Source organism: Aedes albopictus, chromosome 2, assembly GCF_035046485.1.
Source record: "Aedes albopictus strain Foshan chromosome 2, AalbF5, whole genome shotgun sequence".
Taxonomy (NCBI): domain Eukaryota; kingdom Metazoa; phylum Arthropoda; class Insecta; order Diptera; family Culicidae; genus Aedes; species Aedes albopictus.
In genome coordinates this window covers 455,659,384-455,674,202 of record NC_085137.1, presented here as the reverse complement: position 1 = coordinate 455,674,202, position 14,819 = coordinate 455,659,384, and the positions used below count along the sequence as shown (strand labels likewise).

The window sequence follows — 14,819 nt, the reverse complement described above, 5'->3', positions numbered from 1 at the left end:
AAAATCACTGGAGCTATTCCTAGATGAATTTATAAAGGAATTCCTGGCCAAATTTACTCTGAAAATTCTTTTGAGGGTTTTCTCTTCGAAATATTTATAATTATTTCTTTGGTGATTCGTGATTTTTTTTCAGATTGCTGTTCAAGTAAATATGTTTCAAGTATTTCTCAGCAAAGACCTCTAAAAAATTCTCCAGAAATTGTTCCGGCATTACTTAAAGAACTTTTTAATTTATTTTATAAAATTCACATCAAAATTTGATTCTGAAATTGCTACAAGCATTTCGCGACGGAGTTCCTCCATGGATTGTTTTGAATGGCTGCAAACATGACTACAGGTAGCTTACAGGGATTCCTCCGGGACTTCCGTCAGATATTTTGCACAAAAATATCTTTGCTTTATTTTTTTGAAACTTTATCAGAAATCTCTATAGTTTCTTCAAAAAAAAAAAGATACTAGAAAATCTAGCCAATGAAGTTCGGCAAAAGTCCAGAGATTCGTTCAGATGTCTAACTGAAATTTCTTTATAAAAGCCTACAGACATTTTTTTTATTTTTTTTCCAGGAAATCCAGTAGAAATTTTCCAAGGAATCCTCCAAGAGTTTCTCTGGAGTTTCCTAAAAAAATATTTATGTAATTTTTCAGACAACTCCTTAACATATTTCACCAGACTTTCTAACATAGATTGTGCTAAAGTTTTCGATTTCTTAATAGATTGCTTAAGAAAATCTTCATATCATAAAAATGAATTCTTATTTTTTTTTAAATTCCAGATATTTTTCAGCAATTTCTCCCAAGATTGCAAAGGCATTTTTCCAGTGATATTTTCAGAAATTTTCTACAGAGATCACAGAAATTCCTCTAACTCCCGGAAGAGTTGCAACCAGGGAGAATACAAACTGTTCAAAAAATTCTCCAAAGATCTCTTCGAGTATATCTTTTGGAATTCTTTTTAATGTTTTTTCAGTAATTCTTCAAAGTTTCTTGTAGACATGCTTTTAGGAATCTTATGAAATATTCTTCCAGAGAATCCAACGCGATTTTTTTCTGAGATTTCTTCTGGATTATCACTAGTAATTTTATTAAAAATCTTCCCAGCGTATTTGTACATTTTTTTTTCTTGGAATACTTCAAGACTTCTTTTACCGTCTACCCCTGTTGGTTTGAACGATACCTCACGCAAACCAACGGAGTTCATTTTTTATTTGATCTTCTAGTAACCCTATGAGAGTCATCATACACACTGCTGGTAACCTTATTTGCTGTTTTGTTTCGATTCTGCGTTCCGTTTCACCTCGTTCCATGTGCAGAATGACGTATGAACCATTTTTAGTATTGAACGGGGGTAGACGGTAGTGCCATTTTTTTACCCAAACCGTGCAGTATGTCAGCTGGCTGTTCCCAACGTGATGCAATAGGAAAGTTAAACAAGTTTTAGGAATTCCGCAAGAGTTTTGTAAATCTCTCCATAGTTTTTTTTTTTCAAAGAAGGGATTCTTAGAGGGTTAGTTTCTAAAATTCATTAAAACAAATAATGAAACATGGTGGTTATTTATCAAATTCTAAACAATTCCTATAATAAGTTCTCCTTAACTTTATAAACTTAAGATTTTTCCTACGAAATATTTCCTAATCTGATTCAAGTTAAAAACTCTTAAAGTTTGTGAATCGCACTCCAATTACCCAGCAAAAATTTTTGCTGTACAACAGTGGAACAAACTATTCTTAAGCAAACTTTAGCTTAAGAAACTGTAATTCAGCTAGTTCTGTTACTTGGGTACTTTATTAATGCATCGGGAATTACTCCAGAGATTTTTTTTGCAGAAATTACTTCTCTGGATATTGCTAAGGAATTCCACCAGAGTTAGAATCCCTTCAGAAGTTTGTTTGTTCTTATTTCATTTTGTTGTTTTTTTTTTTAAATTTTTTTTCAATTTTTCAGTTTAGTCCGGCAACATTGCTTTCCCAGAAAACCTCCCTCCTAGAAGGGATTCATAGAAACCCTTATGTCTTCAAGTTTAACACCTACATTGATTTAGGAATTCTCCATGAATTGTTAAAGAGAGTTTCAAAGAACCAACTTCAATATTTCCTTAAAGCAAATCCTTCTTGAGTTTGTGGGATCCCTCTATTTTTTTGTGATTCCTCAGGGAGCTAGTTCTGAGATTCTTTTTGGGTTTCTTTCTGAAGTTTCCTTCCAGGAGATTTTTCTGAAATTCTTAACAGGGTCCATCTCAGGAACCCATTCCAGGATTCCTTCTGAGATTCTTTCTGGACTTCAAGGGATTTCTTCCTGGATTTCTCATGGAGTTCCGAAAATCCTCCAGAAGTTTCATTCGAGATTCTCCTAATAGCTCCTAAGGAAAACCAGAAGGAACTTGCTGGAGTATTTCGTCAAGGGAATCATGTAGGAACTTCATGAGGAATTCAATAAACAAAATACTCCCTAATAAACTCTTGAAGGATTTTCATTACAAACATCTGAAAGAATTCCAGAAGAACTTTCCGGTATAAATTTCAAAAGAAATCCCGGAAGAAGTTTCCGAAGAAATTCACGAAGGAGTGCTTGGAGAAATGCCAGAAGCAATTCCTGACAAAAGCCCAGAAAATAAAACCCGTAGGAATCCCCGATGGAGGTCCCGACGGAATACCGGAAGGAGTTCCCGAAAGAATCCTGGATATAGTTCCTCGAGGTTCTATGAGGAATCCCGGAAGAAGTTCTCGCTGGAATTACCGCAGGAATCCCTAAAGGAATTCTTCAAGCAATCTTAGAAGAAGTTCCTGAAAGGAATCCCGGAAGGAGTTCCAGGGAAAATCCCGAAGAAGTTTTTGGAGGAATACTGAAAGAAGTTCTTGTAGGGTTCCTGGAAGGATCTCATAAAGAATTTCTGTGGAAATCCCAGAAAGAAACCCCGGCAGGAATCTCGTATAGAATTACAGGAAGGAATCCCTGACAGAGTTTTGGAAGGAGTTTCTGAAGGAACCTGGGAATGAATTCCTGAAGCAAAAGCACAAGAGAACTCGTGGAGGAATTCCGAAAGAAATCCGAAATTACCAGGAATACCTTCTGGAGGTCAGAAAACAATTTGAAAACATTCCAAATGATACTTTTAGGAGACTAGTTGTTTTCTGTCCTGAGCACCAATTTTAGGAGAATCTAGGAAGAAATATATCGGGGATGAAGGAACCTAGGAATACCTGAAGTAATCTCAGAAGGCATTTTTTAAGAAATCCCAGAAAAAACTTTGGAAGCATCTCGGAAATAATTCCTGGAGGAATCCTTTCGAGGAATTCCAGGCGGAATCTTTGTAGAAATCTCAGAAGAAACCCCTGGGAATCCTACATAAAACTCCTGGAGGAGTCCAGGAACAAACTTGTGGAGAAACCACGAAGGATTTTTTGGAGGAGTCCCGGATGGAATCCCAGATGGATTTCCTGGAGAGGTGCCACCGTCCGTGGAAGAGTTTAAGGGCGCACGGGACGGTTGAGAAAATATCCATAATTGCTCTGCTGCTATTATGAATTCGGTTTTTGACTGATCTCTAGTCACATTGACAGGTAACTGATGAGAGCGAAAACAGGAAATGAGCCAAGGCTGTCTTTGTTTTGCTCATGCAGACTGTCAATGTGACCTGAGAATTAGGTAAAGGTCATACAAGGGAGAATAACGAATTTTCTGAAGAATAACTTAGAAATATGCGCGGAGAAACGTCTGAAACGAGTTTTTTGCATTTTTTTTCTTTCTACAGTAAATTTGCGAAATTTTCTTCAGAATGCCTTTGGTTTTTGTGTTTATTTATGTGTATTTCAGCAAAATACAGGGGGTGGCCAAAATGTTTGGGATAGGCAACTTTTTTTCTCCCATAAAAAAGTTCAACATGCTGTAACTTTTCATAGAGTGCATCAAAAAATCTCAAATTTTAACTGTTTGTCAACCTGTTATATATGCATCATTGGTACAAATTTAGGCTCGATTGAATAATTTTTCGCGAAGTTAGAACCGTTCGGGTAAAACACTATTTTTTAGACAACTCATTTTTGAGCTGTCATATCTCGGAAACCAGTGAACCGAAATCAATGATTTTTTTACGGTTATCAACAATATATTGATACTTAATGCAACGTTATAAAATACATTTTTTCGGGACAAATCCAAAGTGTCAATCCATGATAACATTTTTCAACGTTCAAAAAGTAACTATGCTTTAATAGTTTGTGAAGCATTTGTATATTGTTAGTGTACGTTCAAAATTTCATTCTATTCGGTTCACTGGTTTCCGAGATATGACAGCTCAAAAATGAGTTGTCTAAAAATAGTGTTTTACCCGAACGGTTCTAACTTTGCGAAAGATTATTCAATCGAGCCCAAATTTGTACTAAAGATGCACATATAATAGGTTGACAAACAGTCAAAATTTGAGATTTTTTGATGCATTCTATCAAAAGTTATAGCATGTTGAACTTTTTTGTGAGAGAAAAAAAGTTGCCTAACCCAGATACAAAATACAAATTTAGAAAGAGGAGGATCGCAGTAAGCCGTGCGCGCGGGCGGCTGCTTTAAAATTTTCTGTCACGCGTTTTTCGTCTCCGCGTTGTTTTTAATCAGCCGGCCGAATCGTTAATAGTGGCGCTATGCCTTCCGGAAAGTTTTCCATTGAGAAGCGCTTGCAAAGTGATTGGAGTGTGATTTGCAGTGACGATGCTGCCAGTCAGTAGCCGGAGGCCACCTTTTTCGTGTCGGTTTGATAGCGCTACCGTCGATTTGTTAGTGCGTCGTCATTACCAGTGTGCAGCCGGGAAGTTTTAGTGTGCAAGAACGTTTGAAGAATAAGTTTGAGTTAAGGATTCCTCTGGTGAAATGGTGGAAAGTGCAAGTTCCCTTTGAAAAAATATCGAAGAAATATTTTGGCGCCTCAGAAGATAATATATTATAAGATAATAATATTATGCTGTGAAGAAGTTGTTTTTCTCTGCGTTTGGCTGGCGCTTGTATATCGTGGATCTCGAGCTGAAACAGTTTCTGTTGATGAAAATCAGTTTCCACCTGCGGTGATGCTGCAAAATTTGGTTTTCTATTGGTGTCATTTATATAATGTGAATTAGATGAAATGTTCGCGTGTTTTGAAAAGAGAAAATTTTGTGTTCAGATAAGTTTAGTTTGAAAGTGTACGCACCCGGCATATGGTCTGGCGATGACAAATTGTGTGAGTTGTAGTTACTGTTTGAATGTTTCTATAGTGTCGCAGCGGATTCCTGAATCAACGAATTGTAGGATCGACGTCGTACTACAAAGCTACTCAATAAATGGGTGAGACCTTTCCAATTTACATTATATATCATCCAATATGACACATTTACATATATTTCAACCATATTGACCATATACAATCTGGAGCGTTTGGTACGGTATGTCCACGCATCCTTCCTCCTCTGTAGATTCAAGAATTACTTCGACGAAAGAACAATCATTCAAAACTCGAGGTACTTCAAAGAATCATCTTTGCGGCAAATACAACGCAGTAGGCCTGGCCGCTTTGACGCTTGTGTCATATCTATGATATGCTGCAAGCCTCAATATTGACAAGAAAAGTAATCGGGCATGATCTAACCCGATTACTTTCCAGGATGCTTTCTCGTACTGGCTGCGTTTGTATTAGATTAGATTAGATTAGATTAGATTAGATTAGAGAAAAAAAATTGCCTAACCCAAACATTTTGGACATCCCCTGTATATAGAAAAGTTGCTAACAGAGCGTATTCTGTAAGCACTTCTCGAGATTCCTTTGCATTCTTGCATTCATGAATTTACAATTTAAGAAGGAAGATAAGTTGGTTGTTGTGGTAGCATTTGTGAAATAAAATCCAAAAATAATGCGTTCTGGGAAATAAATCTTTCTATATATAAATGAGTTATTTTTAAGTGATTTAGACCTGATTCACTCCATATTCAAGATATACAGGTCTGATTTACTTCATATTCAAGCGATTCAGGTCTGATGCATTTTATAATCGAGTGATTCAGGTCTGATTCACTTAATGTTCAAGTGATTCAAGTCTGCTTCACTTCATATACAAGTGGCTCAGGTTTGGTTCCCATCATATTCAAGTGATAAAGGTCTGATTCACTTCATATTCAAGTGATTTAGGTCAAATTCACATCATATTCAAGTGATTCAGGTCTAATTCACTTCGTATCCAAGTGATTCAGTTCTGATTTACTGCATATTCAAACGATTAAGGTCTGATTCACTTCATATTCAAATGGTTCAGGTCTGATTCACATTATTTTCAAGTGATTCAGGTTTAATTCCTATCACATTCAAGTGATTCAGGTCTGATTCACTCCATATTCAAGCGATTCAGGTCTGATTCACTCCATATTCAAGTGATTCAGGTCAGGTTCACATCATATTCAAGTGATTCTGGTCTGATTCACTTCATATTCAAGTGATTCCCCAACTAACAATCACTCATTTATCAGTCACCATTATGACGAATTTATTCAGCATAATGTTGAATAACATTTGAATTATTTTCACGTACAACCTATGTTCGGGTTTTGTTCACACAAATTTGGAGAAGTTATAAAGCATCATGTTGTGCACCAACTTATTTTTTTGTTGTTCAAAGCGTTTAACAAATGTACAGGAAAGTTGTTATTCAGCTTTGGCAAAAATGATAGAAAATAAATAAAATGCAAAAATGTTGAACTCTCACGAGAGTAATTCTTTGCTCTCATGTTGAGAACACCTATTATGAAATAAGAATTACATATAAAATTACCTAAATCCGGATTAGAACTCGAGACCTGTCGATTGCCAGCCGCATGCCATCCTATCTGCGCCATCCTAGAGATGGTGAGATTCAGCACCCAAAGCAAAACATTATCTTCCCATGACTCAATAACGATCACTCCTGAACTTGTGTTCAGCAGTGGTGAATTAGCACAGCACGTGCTAATCAACTGAACAACGCCTTATACTCAACAGCTGTTCAGCCCAAAACACGTGTTTTCCATTCTGATTCCGCTGTCAGTATTTTTATCGCACGGTGAGAAAACTTGTATCGAGTGCGGCCAAAAAGTGCTGGTCTTTATTGAAGATATTGTTTCCAGGCGTACTAATTGCGATATGAATATGTTTTTATTTTTATTATTAAATATCGATCTTTAAAAATGTATGACAATATGTGGTGCGGTATTGAACATGGTGCATTCACAGCATCTGTTCAGGTAATTTACTCATGCTCAGTCGAAGATCCGTTAAGCAATTTTTTTATTTATGCTTTTGTCATGGAATTTTGATGTTGTGTTCAATAAATAGTAAATAAGGCTGTTTAGGGATACTTGAAATGTGTCGACTTCTGAATGCTGTTTGGTTGTCTAGGTGACTGTGGGAACAATATTCAGTAAACAGACAGCACTGAAATGTCAAATGCATCGATCCAAGCGTCTCGTACTATCGAACTGCTGCAGAAGATAAAACATATAATAATCAAGGTACAAGATATCTTGTTACAGACTAATAATAATAAATAAATGCCTCATTTTTACATTCATTACGTCTCTTGACACTCAATGTTAAACTACATATATAATTCTATTCTGTTTTATTTTATGTGATTCGTTTAAAATAATGTTTTTTTTAAATAACTTGGTTGTCTAAACAGTTTTAGCCATGATTTATCCCATAATCCGAACAAAGTTCCGAGTCAAACTATGACGGGCTGAAGGCGTTTATTTGACAAGTGAAAGGCACATTGTTCAGGACCATATGCTTATCGATACATCAGCTTAATAAGATGCAGACAAATGTTTTGTTAGACTCTTTTGTTAAGGAATCAATGCTTGTCGAATAAATTTCTTGTTAAACTTTTGAAAAGTGCTTTAATTTATCATTGTTGATACCAATGAGGAAAGTCGAACATTGACTACATTCTCAATTGAAAAATCACTTAAACAGTAATGTGTAGAGCATAATTTTAGTTCAGCTATCATTACCATTATTAAGCAACAATTCAGCAAGCTTGCTTGTTTGTGCCTTGCAATTGTTAGTTGGGTCAAGTCTGGTTCACATCATATTCAAGTGATTCAGTTCTGATTAACTGCATATTCAAGCGATTCAGGTCTGATTTACTTCATATCCCTTTCGGGGATTCTATAACATTTACCCGAAAACCATTTACCCGAAAACCATTTACCCGAAAGACATTTACCCGAAAACCATTTACCCGAATGTAACATATACCCGAATGCCAAATAACCGAACGCGACATTTACCCGAATGCGACATTTACCCGAATGCGACATTTACCCGAATGTGACACTTACCCGAATAGTTTATTACTCTGTATAAATTATGATTTTGTGAGTAAAGTTTATTTGTTTTGTTCAATGCAAAAAGTACATGTATTATTTTGTATTGCGGTTCAGACAAATATTTTTGATGTCGAATTCCTCAAAAACACATTTCAAATAATTTTCTCTGAAATGATCCGCGATAGGAATTCACAAAGTAAACACCTGAATAAAACTAATCACTGCAGCTTAATATTTTTTGTGTTTGTTGTTGGCATTCCCTCTAGAGATTTACCCTTCTTTGATTCATAAGCTGTTCTTTCGATAAGCAAAGAACAGTTTATGATTTAAAGAAGAGAAAAACTCTATTTGTAGGCTGAATGGTCATTAGATGGAATCGATTAGAGAACAGCCCTCGGCAAATCAACATATCATTAGAAAAAAAAAAAACTTTGATAAAAAAGTTGGCAATTTGTTCACGATACAGAACATCCTGTTATTAAAAGAAGGGAAAATTCTTTGGTGTAGACTTGGAATCCATTACTCAATCCTGTAAAAATGTAATTTAAAAGAACATCCTATGATCGAAAGAAGAAAAAAACTCATATACAGTTAGTAGTTCGAACGCCAATAAAATATGCAGCAGTACAACTCGAAAGAACAGCCTTTGAATAGAAGAATAGGAATAGTTTGACCACCAAACAACTTAGTAAGGTTAACACTATTTCTGTAAAAGAAACTCTACCAAATTACCTCTAATGCCATGGCCCGAAATCCATAACCCCGAATAGGCCTTTATCCCAAAAGCCATTACCCCGAATGGGTCATTACACCGTTATAGGTAGAGAAATGGATAGTAAACCAAGCATACTCACCGAGTGGTCATTAGGCCGAAAAAATGATAGATCGATCGATTAGTAGGCCTCGAAAGAACAGTCTATTCTAAAAAAAGAAAAATATCTTATCAAGTTGCTAATTTGGCCACCAGTCAATTGTGTAAATCTTAACTTGAAAGAACAGCTTATTATTCAAAGATGGACAAATCTTTCATGGAGTTAGAAGCTCGTCTGCAAATAAATTATATAACATTCCAACTCGAAAAATAGCCTCTATTTCCAGTTTGGTCGACCAACTCAGCTACAGTACACAGTTGGACTCTACAAATTCAAAAGAACAGCCTATTTTAAAAAGAAGGCAAATATTAGAAGAAGTAGAGAATACTTGCAGTATGGCTGCTAAATTGTGACCGAGTATATACATGTATATAAGTAGCTCAAAGCAGCCTGTGTTGTTAAAATGTAATAGCTTGGTAATGAAAAAGTAATTACACTCGAATGTTCAGTTGTGCTAAGAACAGTTCAATTTATCTCAAACTTCTTGGTTACAATTTAGCATTCATCCTCATGACTTTCGGCATGAATGATTTTTAGCCGAATGGCTCGATGTCTTTTCGTGCATTCTCACTTATTAGAAAGCTAGCCATTTGACAAGGTCTGGGGCAAGAACTCAATACCAAATGAATTATGATAAAAACGAATTTCGTGAGGGTATGGTTATAAGATCGTCTATTTGAAAGAACATTCAACATATAAAAGAAGGAAACATTTCAGATTAAAATACTTATAGCTTTCAAAGGAATAACTTCGAAAGAACAGTCATTGCTTGAAATAAAAAGAATTCTGAAATAAAAACTTCAATAACTATATTGTAACAGCATTTTATAGTTCCAAAGAACAGCCAATAATAAAAAGAAGGGAGAATTATTTATTAAAATATGATTCGGAATGAGCACCAATAGCAAATGTTTATGCATATTTTAAGAGAACACAATATTTTCAGGTTAGGTAAGCATACTGAGCTCTTCAGGATCCGTATTTGAATAGACAAGTACATCGTCTTCGGCCATCGGATATGCACGCTGAATATCAGGCAAACTGTTTGAATCAGCAACCTTTCCCTTCGTCGCAGTTTTATTAAATGCATTGCATTTGCTTCTTAAGTTTCCGTAAACCCTTATTTTTTTATTCGTTTTTATTAGGGAATTTTAACTTATGCTAAATCTTCCCTCCAAGTAAACCTTTCACGAATCACAACGTTGCTAAAGATTGCCCAAGGATTACCCTTTTCTAACTGATTAAGTTTTATCAACTTCTAATAAATTGTCCACAGTGAATACTTTTTGAGCGACCTCCTGAATGATTTCGGGTTGGCGTTCGGGCTTGTGATGTGGAGACGTTAAAAAAAAAAACAAAACATCAAAAAATCCTCAAATTAAAATTGCATTTTGACCGCCAGTTAGTTCTGTACCAGAGTGCTTGATAACCACTTGGCCTGATGATTATAAGGTCTAACGAAAGCCGACTGTATAACACCGGGCCATAACATATTTATTATTGACAAATCATATGGGGATCAAGTCCACGGTTTTTTTTTGCATTTTTCGGGTAAGTGTCGCATTCGGGTAAATGTCGTATTCGGGTAAATGTCGTATTCGGGTAAATGTCGTATTCGGGTGAATGTCACATTCGGGTAAATGTCGCATTCGGGTAAATGTCGCGTTCGGGTACTTGTCGCATTCGGGTAAATGACGTTCGGGTAACTGTCATTCGGGTAAATGTGTTTCGGGTAAATGGTTTTCGGGTAAATGTTATAGAACCCTTTCGGGACGGAGCTTAAAAAAGTGAAATTTCCATACAAATTGCTCAACTTTGGCTCTCCTAAACTCTGACATTTCCCAAAAAATCAACAATTATTTTTCCTTATTTGAAAGAACTACTCTTTATCTTTCGATTTCTAACTTTGACTTCCTTGATAAATCGGAAATAAAAAATATGCGACAGATAAAACTTTTTCATGTTTGATGGTTTTTGCCCACTTTTTGTTTACCTTGTTGTGGTAATTTTCACAGGCAACGTAAACAAAAGTTTGTTTGCACACATTCAAGTATAAGTAATGGCTGAATTATTGAAACAGTGTGATGTAAAACATAGTCTAAATAGATGAAAAAAATATGCAAAACAGTTACCGCTTAACAGCACAATTGTGCTGGTTGGTCACGAAACGGATATTCAAGTGATTCAGTTCTGATTCACTTCATATTCAAGTGATTCAGGTCGGATGCACTTCATAATCGAGTGATTCAGGCAAGGTTCACATCATATTCAAGTGATTGAGGTCTGATTCACATCATATTTTAGAGATTCAGGTCTGATTCAATACACATTTGTAACCGGTTGGTTCCAATGTTTAGATTTTCAATTGTATGAGTGTTTGTTTTGTGGAAAATTCACGTTTTTAATATATAAATAACAGTAGACTCACCCTAGCGAGAGAAAAAGCCGCTGTAAACAAACGACGTTGCTGAATGGAATCCGCTAAACTCTCCGCTAAAATGGTGATGAATAAATGCTAATAGGGAAGAAATAGGCTTTGAGATGAGTGCTCATGGGCGCGGCCATCTTCCTTTTAAGAAGGTTGGTCAGATATTAAACAGGCGTCCGTGTGGTTAGACCAAGTTTTCAGTGCAGTGAAGTTCCGTAGAATTTGTGATACCCCCCCCCCCCCCCTTTAAGGGAAGGGCTTGGGGCTATATATCCGGACTACCTCCGTTCAGGTAAATAGGTCTGGGATTCGCCTGAGGACCACCCTGACGGAAACTTCAATTTCCTTTTCTATAGGACCTCGTATCCGTTGAATAGAACGGTCAACACACGGCGGCTCGGAAGTCAAAATATGGCTTCCGAGCCTAATAGCCAAGGATTCGCCATCGTCTATTCAGGACGATCTCCTCAGGCCATTGGCCTTAAGTGTCAAGGAGGAGTTCCCCTCTCGGCCGTCCAAGGTGGCCATGCCACGGCCGGCCGATCGTGTCTACGAGGGAAGACGCCTGATCGCCCGACACCACCCAGCAACGCCCGCTGGTCCCTGCCGGTAGAGTACCGGCCTAAACCCGACAAATACTGCCATTCACCGTTCCCAAGCTGCCCCGGCGGCGAAATACCGGCCACACGGTAGTGCAGGAGCAGCCGTGTGGGCCAAAGCGACGAAGCGAAGAAGCATCTGCAGCAACGGTAGTGAGTACACCTTCCAATGTCCACGTCTCGCTTACACGCCACACAAAAATGTACACCCACACCCACACGACACCCTAGGAACCAATAAATTGTTTAGAAATGTGAAATTTCCTGTTTTTCATACTTTGTCCGCGAAGCCCCTCCGATTACCGAGTAGCATGCCGGCCCTGAGACCCAGCTCGAGGGGTCTCATGTTACTGAGCTAGAAACCGGGAGTAATTGGGAGCCACTGTGGCTGCGGAGCAGCCACGTAAGTCTTCGTGGTTACACATTCAAGTGATTCAGGTCTGGTTCACATCATATTTGAGTGATCCAAGTTTGATTCATTTAACATTCAACTGATTCATGTCTGATTTACTTCATATCCAAGTGATTCAAGTCTAGTTCACTTCATATTCAAGTATTTCAGGTCTGGTTCACATCATATTCAAGTGGTTCAGGTGGGATTCTCTTCATGATCAAGTGATTCAGTACAAATTCAATTCATTTTCTAGTGATTCAAGTCTGATTCCCTTCGTATTAAATTTATTCTTGCTGTAGAACTTGCTAAACATGCTCAAACTTTACATGCACACCACTCATACTAGCTCCACCTAGTGGCAGAACTTTGAACTAAACTGTTTGCCGACCGAATGTAAATGGCCTTCTATTACAACTTTGTCGAAGAACCGATCCTTCCATTTTATCAAGATCGTGAGATAGAGCTAATTAAAATGCTCATATTTTCATGCTCGCTAGCGTCTCCACAGCGATGCCACAGCCCTTCTGAAAAACTTTGCCGAAGACTTGAACTTTCTACACACTTAATTTGGAATACCGTGTTCGTTAAATTTTTGACGAAAATAGAACAGCTGTATACAGCTTTACTGCATTGTTTACCTTTTGCACCAGGTTTTGACAGTTGGTGTACCGAGCCTCAGTAAAATCGATTACCGAAGCTACCGAAATAGTTCTGCTGTTCTATTTTCGTCAAAAAAGTGCTGAACAGGCAATTCAGGATTGAGTGTGATATCTTATTGGGATCAGGATCGATATGGTTGAAAATGCTTATTGTTACGTAACCACTAGTGTCACCTAGTTGTGAACTAAACTGTTTGTCTTTAAAATGGTAGTGACCTTCTGAACAACTTTGCTGAAGACTGGTATCTATATGCAGATAATCAGGATTTAGAGATACAGCAGCATGAATTTAAAAGTGATGCTAAACTTTTCAAACAGTAGGCCTGGCCGCTTCATTTCTTGTATAGCATCTCCGATGTGTTGCAAGCATTGATAATGACAAAAAATACAGAGGTTTCCAGGATTCTTTCTATGAATGGCTGTGTATGTGTGCAAATAATCCGAAGCTGATGGATGAATTAAATAAGCATATAGTATGAAACGAATGACTTACTGAGAAGACTGTTTCCGCTGGGATGCACCATAGGATTATTCGGTTCCATGAGTCGCTGGACGGCCGAATCAAAGGCCAACGCGGTCACTCTTTGGAACAATTTTGTGACATTCTCCCCCGTTTGGGCCGATACGGTCCAAAACTCGGCATGTAGATCACTGGACATGGCTATGGCTTCCTTTTCCACATCGGTAAGGCAGGACGACTCGTTAACCTACAAAGTTTTACTATGTGTTTGTGATCGGTATTTAAGATTGGAAATTTAACAAATTACCAGCAAATCCTTTTTGGTTCCAACCAAGAACTTCAAAACTCCCGGAAGGTTGACCTTCAACGCCTCGTCCAACCACCTGCGAGCGTTCAACAACGACTCGGCTCTGGTAAGATCGAACACCACGACCACCACGTTTGCATTGCGATAGTAGGCCTGGCTGATACACTTGAAACGCTCGTGGCCTGCTGTGTCCCATCTGTTAACCGCAACGAAAACACCAGATTACTATGATGCGATTCAACTCCGAACCCCCCAACTCACATTTGCAAACTGTACGAATGCCCTAAAACCTTAAACTTCTCCACCTCGAAGTCCACTCCGATCGTGCCGCGATACTCCGCATCGAAAATCTCGTGACAAAATCGATTGACTAGCGAACTTTTCCCCGTTGCCACATCGCCCACGAAAATCACTTTACACGCGCACAGATAAAAGGGCGTAACTGTTCCAGCATTATTGCTACGACACACCCGCTTAGTTCGGTCACTGAAATCCACCCGATCGCGATACGGACTGGCCCGATCGCAGTAAGCCGCGGGCATCCGATCGACCTGCCGAGTTCCGTAGTCCACATTGTTGTTCAGCAGTTCGTAACTGGTTGATTTTTTGCCTGCTTTCCGAAAAGTCGGCATCGTTTCCCACGGTATCACGTTTTTGTTTTTGATGATAAATAACGATAGCAAAAAACTCGCAGTTTGCGTCGCCACGACGGACCTAGCGCGACTGATCCTAGCAGGCGAGGCATCCCTTCGGGCGCGAATGGAAGGATCACCCACGGCAACC

General features: G+C 38.0%; 1 protein-coding gene across 1 annotated transcript in view; it reads right to left on the bottom strand.

Moving 5' to 3' along the window:
- LOC109398060 (ras-related protein Rab-34-like) overlaps positions 1–14,819 on the bottom strand; it is a 25,133-nt gene extending 10,314 nt beyond the window's left edge. Inside the window, exons 1-3 of the mRNA XM_029853995.2 lie at positions 14,298–14,819; positions 14,037–14,232; positions 13,763–13,976 (exon numbers count right to left, since the gene is read on the bottom strand). Of these exons, the coding sequence (XP_029709855.1) occupies positions 13,763–13,976; positions 14,037–14,232; positions 14,298–14,668 (781 nt within the window). The 5' untranslated portion in view covers positions 14,669–14,819. The remainder of the gene's footprint in view (positions 1–13,762; positions 13,977–14,036; positions 14,233–14,297) is intronic.